The sequence below is a fragment of the Heterodontus francisci genome, chromosome 4 (genome assembly GCF_036365525.1).
Source record: "Heterodontus francisci isolate sHetFra1 chromosome 4, sHetFra1.hap1, whole genome shotgun sequence".
Classification (NCBI taxonomy): Eukaryota; Metazoa; Chordata; class Chondrichthyes; order Heterodontiformes; family Heterodontidae; genus Heterodontus; species Heterodontus francisci.
The window spans coordinates 69,332,271-69,346,587 of NC_090374.1; the positions used below are offsets into that span (position 1 = coordinate 69,332,271).

The following is a 14,317-nucleotide window of genomic DNA, read 5'->3' on the forward strand; positions in this document are numbered from 1 at the left end:
ACATGTCATTGCTCTCGCTCATAGGTCTCGTCTTTCCCTTTTTGCATGAGTAGTGAATGCAGAACATGAGGGAGAGGCAGAGAATCAGAGGTGGTCCTCCAGCCATCTCACAACTAAACAATGCAAAGAAGCAGGTGCTGGCAATCAGGGAAGGCCCAGAGTGCCTGACTGTCGGAGATGACACTCTGCTTGGTGACTGAATTAAATATCAGACAACCACATGGCATATAACACTCATGCTGACTTGATGTGTAAAATGATAGCTTCAAATGTTCTTACCATCACAGCACTCGTTCTTTTTTTTTATCTCCCACAGGATCTTCATGTATCCCAGAGGAGGTGGCTCAGGTTGCTTCATCCACTACCAACTCCTCAGAGGGTGCACTGTTGCAGGGCTCACACAGGCAGTGCGCTAGCTCAGATACTCACACTTTGGTGGGACCAGTAAGTCAGGAAGTTAGATTGTCACCTGGTGACTCATACATCACAAGTGAGCATAAGCAGATGATGGGGACGGGGGCAGCAGTGGTGAGTCTGTGTCGGAGTCCACAGGGCACTCCATCTACTCTCAGCTAGATATAGATGCTGTACCTCGGGGGCCATCGACAAACAGGATACTTCTGGAGCAGCAGCAGAGAATGAATGAAGTACTGGCACGCCTTTCAGGCACACTGTGCATGCTTGCAGAGAGAATTGAAGAGTCAATCTGAAGCATGAGCGGCATGACATGTCAAGCCTTCGCCCGTGGAAAAAATGTCCACCAGCGTCGAGGATCAAATGTGGCAATCGCATGAGGTGCATGCAGGCCTTCACCAGTGGCTTGCACACTGTGGGCTGAATTTAGTCAATCCATCGGCGGTCCTGGCGGCAGACCCAGAGGTGGGTGCCTTTGCCACTTGTCCTGTGTATCACTGACCCACTGCGATCATGTGGCGGGCAGCTAATTATCATAATGGAAGTGTAGAGCCCATCTAGTAACGTGATGGGGGCAGGCACTGATGACATCGTCAGTGGAGACATTGGAGGTCCTGTTGCCATCTTTAAAGCACTGCCAGCGCTGCTTAAACTTCTGCTTCACTTACTGACTTTGCTGCTGCTTTGCTTTTGATGCTGCTGCGCTGCCGACCCCCCTGCCTGGAATCCCTGTGCTGCTGACCCCCATGCCTGGAGTCCCTGTGCTGCTAACCCCCCTGCCTGGAGTCCCTGTGCTGCAGTGCTGCTGACCCCCCTGCCTGGAATCCCTGTGCTGCCGACCCCCCTGCCTGGAGTCCCTGTGCTGCCGACCCCCCTGCCTGGAGTCCCTGTGCTGCCGACCCCCCCTGCCTGGAGTCCCTTTGCTGCAGTGCTGCTGACCCCCCTGCCTGGAATCCCTGTGCTGCTGACCCCCCTGCCTGGAGTCCCTGTGCTGCAGTGCTGCCAACCCCCCTGCCTGGAATCCCTGTGCTGTTGATCTCCCTGCCTGGAGTCCCTGTGCTGCTGACCTCACTGCCTGGAGTCCCTGTGCTGCTGACCTCACTGCCTAGGTTCCCTGTGCTGCTGACCTCCTTCGTTCTGTCAAGGTGACTGCTCCATATCTCTCACCTTTTTAGGGATTGCAAATGGCTGCACAGCAGGAAGCGGGACATAGGGAGGGAGGTACTACAGCGGCACTGCCAGAGGGGGTGAGGCATCACCTCATCCTGACAGATGCACGACTGCATCTAGGACACAGGCAACCTTCTTTCACAACTCACCCCATTAACTCCCCTGAGAGCAGATGGGAACATGAGCTATATAGGAAACCCCAGTAGGGGACGACTGGTTGCCACTAGCAGAACTGTCATGTTGATCTCCGTGAAGTATGACTATCTCCCTCTTTCCACTTTCAGGACAAGAGGGCCCATGACAGGAGGGAGACATCCCAGACTGGTGGAGGAATCCCAGAACTTAGACCTCTCTCTACAGCTGAGGAGGAGGAATTAGAATTAGCGGCAATCCAGACCAGCCACTCCATATCTGATTTAGAGAGTGGAGGCTCTGCACAAGAGAGTGAGGATTTTCTTCCATTAACATACAGTTCACATCTGGAGACCCACATCAGGCATGGATATCATGACGAGATCTGCACAGCCTAACCCACATATGTCTGTATTCTCTCGTGGGTCGACATCTGCAGGAGACTCCAGTAGAAAGGGGACAGTCGTCAACCTCTGAGGAGGAACCACAGTCAGAGGAAGCACCGTCCCATGATTCCCCTGTAAGTTCCACCAGAGCAGATACTTTCACTCAGCTGTAGAATCAGGGTCACAAGCTGGTTAGAGCACCACACACATGCCCGAGCAGCTGGCTGAGGATGAGATAGCCGAGGCCTCTGATAATCGGAGGACTGTGGATAGCCAGGCCCATGCTGAACCCAAGGGTCATGATGGACCTCTGGCGTCAACAGCACAGGGCATGCTGGAGTTGCAGAGAGCAGTAAGGCAACATCTGGCAGAGATCCCAGAGTCATTGCTACCATGTCTCAGGCATGTGCGTATGGCTTCCTCCATCAAGATGTTGGTGACCCTCATGGAGAGCCAGATCCTACAGATGCGTGCAGACCTGCACACCATTGCCTTGGTCATGAGCTCAACACAGCAGCGGCAAGGCGAGAGAAGATTGAGGCGCCTGGAGTCTTCTCCAACTCCTTGTCCTTCTCTGGTGAGCAGAAAGGTTCAAGTGAGTCTTGAAAGGGAGGAGGAGAAGCTGGACACAGCTGGGGGAGCCCCTCAGTGCACTCAGAGTGTGGGCACCGGCTTCTCAGCCCCGACGCTAGTGAGCCCAGCTCCCCGAGCCGCAACGCTGAAGAGAGTACGATACCTATGCAGGAAACACTCAGGCAGCCGGGGCCCTCCAGGCCTCAGGCAGCCAGAGGACGGCCACCAAAGTGATCACAGGCCGAGGCCTGCCTCCAGCCCAGCTGCTAGCAATGCATTCACACCTCGTAGAAGCACTCATAAACATATAAAGAAAGCCACCTAGAGACACTTGGGGTTTCATGGCTGTTTGAAATTTGATATTTGCTTCATCATATAAAGTTCTTTTGATTCTGAAATTAACCTTTGTTGTGTAAAAGTGATTATTCTATCATACATTAATTATGAGCTTCCCCCTTCCGCCTTAGTGGATGCCAATGTAGGCAGAGCCCTCATTTGAATAGAGTCTCCAATGGGCCATAGCGCATGGTTCAGCTGGGTGCTAGGCACGGAAGACAAATAGAACGGAAGTGGCAGACTGCATGCATTGAGGTGAGTCTTTATTGTTTTTGCTCTGAGTGGCCATCAGAGTGGCTGGAAATGGGTAAGTATGTGATTGTCTTTTGCCTCCTTGGCACATCACTCAATCTGCCTGGCCTCTGATGCAAGGGCGTCAACATCTAGTGCTGCTCACTCATCTCCTTCCACCACATCTTCCTCACCAGTGGAGGAGTGTCATTCAATCATGTTCGTGTCATGTAAGGCCTTCCCTAGCAGTGCTAGATTGTGCAGAGCACGACAGACCACACTGATATGCGAGAGCTGGGACATACTGCAGGGCTCCACCGGATCGATCTTGGCAAGAGAATCTCATCTTTAGCAGCTGAATGGTCTGCTCGATGGTTGCTCAGGAGGAGCCATAGCAAGTCTTGTACTTCTTCTCCACTGCATTGTGAAGGTTCTTCACAGACTTCAAGTCTTCATGCCAAGTCTTCAGTAGAAACCCCTTATCCCTGAGAATCCACCCCTGAAGGCACACAGTGGGTCTGTAAAGCTGTGGCACCCGGGACTATCGAAGTATGTAGGCGACTTTGACAGCCACCGATAAAGCATAGCCATCAGGCCTAGTAGGCAACAGGTCTTGTTTCAGCAGGCTGCTAATGTCTGCCACCACCTGACACAACACCTTCAGCCTCCTGAGACACTGGTTCTCTGACATTTCAAGGAAGCTGAGCCTCTGCCTGTAGACCCTGTGTGGTGGGTGTGGCCTCCTGCAACCTCTGCTGATCCTCTCTCACCTGTGCAGCTGCAAGTCTGTGAGCAGCAGGCCATTGCTGGTGCAGCTCCTGTTGCTTGTGTTGTTGGTCCTGCGACTGCTAATGCTGCTGGTGGTCATCTTAGTCCTCATCTTAGCTCCAAAGTGACACAGTGTGTATGGTACCCATGTTATTCTAATTGATCAGAGCTCCAAAGTGCAGATCTGGCCTCCGAACCTCCAAATTTTAACTGACACCTCCAAAGTCTCTAAGGTAACCTCTCAGGACAAGTACTATGCTCAAACCCTTTCTCACAAGCAGGTAGAAAGCAACTGTGAATACTGAGTAGTTTTTGGCATATTTCCCTGTCATGTCTTCATTCCCTTCAGTTGCCACTGTGTTCTCACCTTGCTTTCACTTTCGAGTTCCAAGCAGCCAGGAAATCTATGGACCCAAAGTTAAGTTGCAAAACTCACTTCAGTATCACTCTAATTGAGGGATTAACATATTGAAATTGACAACCCACCTCTCCCGAGAGAGTTACGCACGTGTGACCTAATGCAATGGAGTGGAATGCAGTAGTCAATGGATCGGCTTCCCAATGCCCTCACATTTTTCCAGGGTTTCAACCCCCACCCACACTCAAACTCATGCACTTACCCATTTTAAAATTTTCTCAATGTTTCTGACATTTGAGATTATAGAGGGACTCTTTAAACACTGGCACAAGGCTACCTTTGCAGTTGCTGTGTGAGGCATTGCTTCCTCCATATTGTTATGGCTAGGTGGATGATGGCATGGCTGGTTTCCACTGTTCACCTCCCAACTAACCACAGCAAGTGCTTTTGTTACCAGTGTTTCAACCCCTTGTGTTTAATTTGCCAAATAAACAGAGAGAGACAGGTTTTCTTATAGGTTTATAACAGTGGATTAAATATTTACTAAACAATACTCATTTCCTGAAAATGTTCACAATACCATTCACACATGCTTTCACTCTCAAGAGAAGATAGATAGAAGAGTACAGGCTAGAAGTTCAGAGTTCAAGTTGTAAAAGTCTGTTCTTTCAGGAATAACCAGTGGGATCCCTCGGGAGGTGAATTTTTAAAGCTGTAGGCCTGTTTGCTGGTTGTCTGGTCATTGTTGGGCTGTTGCAGTCTCCTGGCGGTTCACTTTAGGTTGAAGATGATGCTGATGCCTTAGTTCAATTCTCACCGGTAGAAGAGTCATTTTAACAAAGGCACTTTCTTTTCTCTGCTGTAGCTAGCTTCCAACTTGTCTCAGCAGGGTTCAACTGTGTTGGTTGGAACCAACCTCCCTCTCTCTCACTCAGCCTTGCTGGAATTCAAAATGACTTTTTTTGTTGTTTTACTGTGTGACTGAGAACAGACCAGACTGATGATGTCTCTAGTCCTGTCCTGAAAAAACTCCCCACTTTGTTCCTCAAAATGATGACCTTTTAAGGTGAATTGTACAAGGGTTAGTTTCGCCCATGTGACTTCAGGTTTCAGTCCTGGCTGGGCTATATAATGGACTTGGCGATGGCCCCATTCTGAGGAAGAGGGTGTTTCACCCTCCATTGTAATGGAGTTATTCAGAGACAAGAAGTCTGAGAAAGGTCTTGTCTCATTGTTTTTGAGTACAGCTCACATCTAGGTGTGGTTATCTGTCGCATTTCTATGCAGACGGGGCTTAATTGGTTTTCACTGTTAGCACAGATGTGGATTTGAATGCAAGAAATACTGAGGGTCTTGTGTCTTGACCTCCATTTTGTTGACAATACATGTATCAGTCATTTAAAAATTGTTCCAATTTTTTATAAGTCTTCAGTTTGTATTTTCATCACTGCACTTCTCATGAGTGTGACAATATTTATGCCCTTGTGTCAAAAAGATGTACTTCAAATTAAAATGTAACTTTGCCATGAAATCAGAGAAGTTCCAAGATTAACTTAAGCAAATTGCTATATATGATTTCTAGGTTCTAAAACTTTTTTAAAAACTTGCTGTGAACATCATCTTGAGTCGAGCACATTTCAGTTGTCCAGGACACTCAACCTGACACTAGCCGATGCTGAATAAACTTATGTAAATGAGGCACTGCACCTGTTTAAGCACCCTTGTACCAATTTCAACTTCCTCATTGCTGAATTCGCTTCTGGTTCGGAACAGTCTGCAGGGATTCTATGCCAGCACTATTTAAATGGATCCTCAGCCGTAGTTAGGAGGAAAATGATGGGAAAGGGGACGAAAGACTTTTGAGTGTATGGCCTACAGGTGATGCAGGGCTAAGCATAAATTAAGAACTGAAATTTGTCAGGTTACAGTCATCTAGCTGCTTTGCGATACCTGTTCCATGTCCACAACGGAATCCATTCATTCAAATGAAACCTGTTTCCGAATTTAGCTCAAGCCTTGTGTTAGCATAGACTATTATGCAGGGCACTCACTCCAATGAGCTGATGTCATTTTGGTTGAATTTCCTGCCCAAAGTCTTGAAATTATCTCAAAATTCAGTTAGTGAAATTCAGGCATCTTCTCTTTGGAAAATATTCAGTCAAAATGTAACTGATCAGAATTCAAACCCACTTCGTTCACCAGAAAATTAGATTACCCAGAAGTAGTTATTGCATGCAAGCAGAAATACAGAAAATACATTCTGTGCTTTTACAAAATAATGTCCTCGATATTTACTGGGATCAGTTTTGTGAGTGGGGAAAGAAAGAAAGGGAAAAGAAATAAAGAGAACGATAGGGTGAAGGGTTTTGGGCGCATGATGTGCTGTTTAATGTAACAGCGTGCGTCTTTTTTCCAGCAGGTTCCCCACCTGGAAGCCAGCCTGATTGATAGACATGGCTCCCTGTTGGGTGGGGCACACTCCAGAGGACGCCACACGACAGGGGCAGGTAGAGACCCTGCAGTTGGGTTAGTGGGACTGTGGGGAGAAGATGGGGTGGGATGGCTGCCAATCCAAGTTGGGTGAAGTGAGGAAGATGCGGGATCTGATCTCTGATCCCAGGAGGTAGTGGTCCAATGGCGGGAAGGGAAGAAAGCAAGCTTGGTGGACTGGGAGCAAGCACTCCTACTCCTCCTGGCCCACAAGCAGTGCTGGAAAGGCACTAGCATTTTCCACAAAACAGTTCTCGCCTCCCTTTAGGTGCTGGCTTCCCAAAGCTTGGGAAACCTGGCTGGCCAGATTTCAACCTGGACGATAGGTTAAATCTGAAGCACACAGCCTCATTATAGTAATTAAATAACCAAACCATCTTCTAGCAGGTTGGTTGCCAGTCCCCCTCTCCCCTGTTACATCTCTGTTCAAAGCAGAAGTAGGCATGTTACAGTCGGATTTGAAATTTATTAAATTTTCACATGCCACCTGACTCAAACATGCCCATTTTTTGGAGTTAAAATTGCCCTCAATATTTTTGGACCACAGTTTAATTTAGTCAGTGATATTTAGAAGTTATTGTTGTTATCATATAAATATTAAGAGGTGAATTGATTTGCCTTGCTTCAGATATTCAGCTTGGAACCAGCACGAGGTCCTTGAACTTTGGGCTGGAAACAGACTTTGAAATCTCGCTTATCAATAACAAAGTTTTTACAGAAAATACTTTAGTTACTCATTTAAAAATTAGTTAATAATGTAAAAGAATGTTATTCAGTAGTTTCAAAGCAGCTGCTTTTATTTGCATCTGGATGTAGCAGCATCAGCTCCCCCTATTTTCTCTGCAGTTGTTATCATTTCTGTTTGAGAGCCTGTTATCAGTCAAAAAGTTCATCTCTGTGGGAAAGATTGGCCTAGTAAATTATTCCTCCACAATGCTAGGTAGCACAATATTCTAGTTCAGTGAGTTCTCCATACGGCCTTAACTTAATTGACCTATTTTGACTTTGATTACCATTCAAACCTATCTCTCTGATTGAGGGCCAAAATTTGTACCAGGTTATTTCATTTGAAAAGAACAAGATTATCTAAGATTGAACTGAGGAAAGGCGAGTTTTGGTCCAATCTGATCACAGTTACTAAACTCAGTTTGTCAGTTTATGTGAGATATCTACCCTAGATTTTGGAATTGTCACTGGCATACTTATTGTAACATTCTGTTTTTCAATTCTACAGGGGCAAAACAGTTCTTGATACTTGCCAGTACCTCACTATTAAATCATATCACTGGTATCCCCAACAAATTAACGGGCACAAGGTTGAAGGGAAGAATGGTGATTCCCTGCAAGTTCCTGAACAGCTGCTGGAAGTTCCTCCTGCATCCTCACTTACCATGGGAGATGAAAGTTGTCAACATGTACAATTCACAGAATATAGCAGCCAACAATGGTTTCAAACCGGTGAAAAAGGAATTGCACTTAACAATAAAGTAGGACTAATGTGCTCTGAAAATATTTATTTGAAAACAGTTATACAGAAAGTTATTGATGATCTAGAATTAGATTAACAAATAGAAATATTGGAGGTCTTTGGTGGTAGTGAAAACGGGTGAAAGCAAATTGACAGTCTGTTTCACAACCTGATCAATTTTCCTTTTCATTGACTCCAATTCAATACAAACTTAGTTTTTGGTTTGGGAAGGAAGTGCACTTGGTGGCATAAACATATTGCGAGTCACACCTGACATCTTTGTTTCTCAATCGGTAAAATTCCACTTGTTTCTGTTAGTCTGAATGATGAGCATAAAAAGGTAAAATTCAACAAGTATTTTAACTAAAATTATGTTAATAATTTGCAGATAAAGATGTTCCTGAAGACAATTTCACAAAAAACTGGCACAGTGTATGGTGACTGTTTCTGAATGATTGTCATAGGCTGATAATAGTGTTAAAGGACTTTTATTTCATAGTTGAGCTGATATTACTTTCAGTAGAATTCACTTGAGCATTACTCTGGGTGCACTTTGTTACCATATTTCTAACATTGTTACTCAATGTTACCTTAGATGAGAGATTAAATCTTCAAAGTTATTTGATTTTGTCTGACAAAAAGAAATATAGAAAATGTTAGTATAAAGTTGATTTAAAAAAGGATTGTAACCATTTAGCATTGTTTTAAATGATGGTGTCATTGTAGACATAAGACTTGACCGGCTCTTTTCTGATTCCTGCTGCATCCTAGGTATTTTCAGCAAGCCTAAAGGATCGAGGTTCACGATCTCTTGCAGACAACAATGAAATAATCTTTAAAATCCACACTCTACACAGTCGCATTGTTCCACACAAATCTGCATGTCTTCTATGGAACCAGGCAGCTGAAAGGTGCAGTTCAGAAATAGTTGATTTGAAATGTTGTTTATCAACTGTATTGTTAAATGAAAAAGATTAATGAATAAGTATTTGGCTTTTACATTCCACTGAGAAGAATTTGGTTTTAATTGTATTCCGACAAACATCAATGTGAGTCTGTCGGAAGGGTCATAAACTAAATTAGGACTCAGTCATGCTGACTCTTAGCCTTTCATTGAACTTTCTGGGATAGCCTGTGAGGGGTGGAAACCAAAAATTGTCATTGGCATAGAAGTGGGCAGGAATGTTCAGGAACTCTGAACGTTGAGTTCCTGCATCCTCATTGACCTAGTACATTTTATCAATAGCAGAAGTGGGACTGATTTCAATGGAATGAAAATCAGATGTATTCAATAACGGGTGGACGATTCATTCCACCAGATCATTGCTTATGCGCTGGAGACCAGAAACCACACCTGTGTTTTTGTGATAATTTTGGAATTATTATTTCTGATTTTTTCAAGAGTTTAATAACCTACATGTCGGAGCTGAAATTATCAATGGTGTCTTGAGGAAAGGTTGGATAGGCTAGGCTTGTATCCTCTGGAGTTTAGGAAAATAAGAGGCGACTTGATTAAAACGTAAGATCCTGAGGGGTCTTGACAGGGTGGATGTGGAAAGGATGTTTCCTCTTGTGGGAGAATCTAGAACCAGGGGTCATTGTTTAAAAATAAGAGGTCTCCCATTTAAGTCAGAGATGAGGAGAAATGTTTTCTCTCAGACTCATGAGTCTTTGGAACTCTCTTCCTCAAAAGGCAGTGGAAGCAGAGTCTTTAAATATTTTTAAGGCAGAGGTAGATAGATTCTTGATAAGCAAGAGGGTGAAAGGTTATCGGGGTAGGTGGAAATGTGGAGTCATGGTTACAATCAGATCAGCCATGAACTTATTGAATGGCGGAGCAGGCTTGAGGGGCTGAGTGGCCTACTCCTGCTCCCAATTCGTATGTTCGTATGTTATATAGTTTTTATCTAAGAATGTTCCAAATGGTTTAAGCTACTTTATGTTGACATGTAATATAATGAGTAGAATATATGTATAATATATATGTGGTAGGCCTCTTTCCCAAGCAAATTGGAGTCCTAATGACATAGCTGGAATCCCAATTGTAATTTTAAGGGCCATCTAGGCAGAGCTTACAACACAAATGCTCTGTGCATGTGTACTGGTGTTCCTATCAGCAAACAGCCAGCATATGTTTAAATTTGATTTTCTTTGTGTAGAGTTGGTGAGTGCTCCTCTGGGTGTCTGCCTAATTTTGTGATTCGGGCATATTAAAAGAAGCACTTTTTTGGGGGGAATAAAAGAGCACTTCAAGGCTCGTGCAGTACCAGAAGGGAGCAGTGCTCAAAAGGAGTGCAGTATGTACTACACTGTCTTGTAGCCCTGCTCCAACTCCTGCTAACTTCAAGCCAGCCTCTGACTGGGTGCATGGAATTAGTCAATTTACTTTTGCATGTGTGCCGTGAAAATGAAGATAATTAAAAACACACAACAACAGATTTGTGCATTGCACAGTAAAGTTCTGCTCGCATGTTGCTAGCAGAGTGCCTTGTCCACCAAGGTGCTTGTCTGGAAATCACACATTGTGCATTCCATGATTTTTCCATTCATCAAAATTAATGGACAGAGGACAACAGGCTACTTGTCACATGATTTCCTGAAATGCTCACTTGTTGGGAAAGGCTTGGGAGGGACTTTAATCTTCCCATGATGGCTGTGAGAGGGTTAAATGAGCAAATTTGAAAAACCCAACCTCAATCCTCCGCAAAATCGCCTGCTTCCATTTTAACCCTGGCAGGTTTGAGGGCATCCAAGTGACCCACGCTGGAGAGGTAGATCTGTGATTAAGCTCTGTTTCTTAAATTTTGATAGCCTGTTAAATTTAATCCTGGGCAACCAGGTTTCCCAGAGCTTGGGGAATTCAGCAGCTAAACTGGGGCAGGAGCAGTGTATCCCAGCAATTAAGTGTTTTTTATAACAGGAGGAGCAAGAGTGCTTCCACCCAAGCAAACACTCTGCCACGATTGACAGACCACCCACCTCCCCCACCCCGCTCCGTGATGTCTCCCAGCTCGCCCCCCTCACACCTCACCCCCCCCTCCCGATTGCCAGTCTGACCATCACCTCCCTGCCCCACCACCACCTCACAATGTCTCTCGACTCCTCTCCCTCACCATTTTTGGTCCGACCCCCTCTTCGTGTCCCGTAATGTCTCCTGGTTGTCGAGTACCATCCCCAAAAATCCCTGGCTGCAGCCTTCTACTGCTGGCTCTCCCACCCGGCAGCTGGGCAGATTGACAGGCTGGTTGTATGTCAGGCAGGAAACAGATTATAAAAAAAATAAGGTCCTACCATTAAATTCAGCAGGCCTCCATTTTTCTGGCATTTCTGAGTTTCTCCCCCTGCTTCCTCCACACGTCCCCGTAAATATCAGGGCCTTTGTATCATTTCCGTGCAAGCAGAGAATTCACGCTGTCTATCACAATGCCCATATTGTTCACTCATATCTTCACTTGGGAAAATCGGTGTTAACACCAGAGTAAGGGTCTAAAAATGATGTCAGTAGCCTTTTCTCCTTTTTAACTTCAGTGATCGACTTGCTCTAACTTTTGCAAAGGCTACCACTGGGTGGCTAAATGTTTGCCTGAAGCAAGCAAATCAGAGCCTTAATGACGTAGTTAGAACTCCAATTGTAATTTTAATGGACATATGTGCGGAGCTTGTAACACGAACACTGCGCATATGTGGTGGCATTCCAATTAGGAAACAGCTAGAAAATGTTTAAATTTGATTTTTTTTTTGTGGACCTGTGGACTGCTCCTTTTGGCTCCACAAAATGGCAGGGGCTTCTGCTAGCCCAGCCTCTCCCTGCCTCCCTCTCCGAGAGCCTACCATCCCAACAGTCAACATTCCTGAGACTGAAGAGCGACGAGCAGCATCGGAATGCCTGTTTGTCACCGGCAGCTTGCCTGCCAAACTTCAAATGAGGCCAGGGCCTCAAAATCGCAAGTGCCTCTTTCCCACCAGAACGGGCAACTGGCCAGTGTGCTCTGCCAGTCTGCCAATTAAAAGTCAAAATTGACGCCAGTAAGCACACTTCATTCTCAAGCAGAGTGACATGGCTTTGAGCCTATTTGTCATTCCAGTTATTTTTTGCCTGCTTATTGATGGTGCAGAGTTTCGACCACCAGGAGTACATATTGGGAAATAATGTTGCACACGGTCCATGATTTTCCATCTATTCATTTTAGTAAATAGAAAATCATGGGCTGCGCACACGATTCTCCCTGGTAAGCACACTGAGCTAAGTTTGGTCTTTTGTTTTGGCTATTGAGTGAGAGGGTAACTTTAACTTAACCCATCTAATGAGAAACTGATACTATCGGATCAGCTTCCCGATTTTACTTTCAAATAACTTCAAAAATCAGTTTCCTGCCAGTCGGAATATCCTATAGCAGCCCATCTCTGTGATTAAGATTTTCTAAGCCAAGTTACGGAGAAATGTGCGTGGATATAATTTATTTTTTGTCCAATGTGGAGTGCGTGCTCTCTTCCTCTAAATAAAATCCCACTTAGTTTAGTATGACCACATCCAGAGTAAAGACCACTTTCGATATTTTCTAACTTGTAGGATTGACAGTATGTGGCATGCAAGCGACATCACTAGGAAGAAACTGAGTCATTAGATTAATTCTTTAAATTCAATCTAACATTCAAGATGCTAATGTCTTCCGCCAAGAATCCTTTACTGTACTTTTTTTTTAACAGTTGGCTATCGGACAACCAATTCTGTCGAGTGGTTGAAGATACCAGAAACTATGTGGAATGTGCCTGCTCACACATGTCCATCTACACAGCCTCTGCCCAAACAGACAACCTTTCCTCCTACAATGAAGCCTTCTTCGCAGCTGCATTTATTTGCATTTCAGGTATGTGGAAATGAAAAAAAGCATTTGTAAAAACACATGATCACATTGCATAAGATTGCTGTTGATTGAGCAGTGTAGAAAGAGCACAGTTATCCTTCCAACACCATCAGCGTGAAAAGTGAACATTAAAATCTGAATGATCTATTTCCTGGGTTTATTTCAGGTGTTGCTATTTGAAGTTTGTAATTGTTGACCTTCCCTCATATTAACCTCATAAAGAAACAGCTCATGATAATAAACTTTGTTATTAACTATCAATCATTATAAATAGATTTTCTGGTTCTGGTTTCAATATGTTATGGTCAATATAAGAGCTTCAACTTCAGGAATATTCCCCCTATGAAACTTAATTTGCTAATTCCCTCAAATTTGCAGTAACAATATTTGTTTCTAGTGCATTATACATAACCCCTGAGTAGCATCCATTTCAACTTAAAAAGAAATCAAACTCCAGCACTGCATTGCCAAATTTCCACACTGGGGATGAAGATATAAATCCTAATCTCACTTGATCATTAAATGTAGCTTTCTGATCATGTTTCATTCAACTTTGGAGCAGCTATTGGGTGATTAGTGTCACCAGTCTTTAATGCCTGCCTACCTTAGTACCTGTCAGATTTTCCACTATAATTTCTGGTGGATGTCAGAAGCTTGCTTCCCTGGCAGCTGCCACAATGCATTCATTTTAAGAAGCTCCTTTGTGTTATTTCTTGAACAAGCAAATATAAATAATGCCACAGATCCTATTTTCCATTATTATCCTCTCAGCCCACACCACTCTGCATAGAATTAGAGTTTACAGCACAATCCGTAACCTCATGACCCGGAAGGATGAAATGTGCTCGTGCTTCTTCATCCATATGGTACACACAGAGAGCTCTGTGATCAGCAGCCTGAAGGAAGAAGATGACGCAGTAACCTCATCGCAGCCTGACATACTAAGGATCAGCAAATCCTTTAATGTTGGGCTGTACGATGTGAAGCCCACAGACAGAAAGGCCTCCCAGACCTTCCTGTCCTCTGTCACAGGGGTCTTAGATGACAGTACATGGAAGAGTCTGGACAAAGCGCTAACTCTGGACGAGCTGACAAAGGCTGTCAGGACCTTTGAGACGAATAAAAC

General features: G+C 44.5%; 1 protein-coding gene and 1 long non-coding RNA gene across 2 annotated transcripts in view; one reads left to right on the top strand and one right to left on the bottom strand.

Moving 5' to 3' along the window:
- Positions 1-14,317, top strand: part of adgrv1 (adhesion G protein-coupled receptor V1) — an 810,104-nt gene that overhangs the window by 511,847 nt on the left and 283,940 nt on the right. The window contains exons 80-82 of the mRNA XM_068029668.1: positions 8,093-8,345; positions 9,098-9,237; positions 13,034-13,194. Of these exons, the coding sequence (XP_067885769.1) occupies positions 8,093-8,345; positions 9,098-9,237; positions 13,034-13,194 (554 nt within the window). The remainder of the gene's footprint in view (positions 1-8,092; positions 8,346-9,097; positions 9,238-13,033; positions 13,195-14,317) is intronic.
- Positions 8,358-11,869, bottom strand: LOC137369075 (uncharacterized). The gene is made up of 2 exons (XR_010974862.1): positions 11,618-11,869; positions 8,358-8,645 (listed from the first exon to the last, which is right to left on the bottom strand). It is a non-coding gene; the product is annotated as an uncharacterized lncRNA (long non-coding RNA).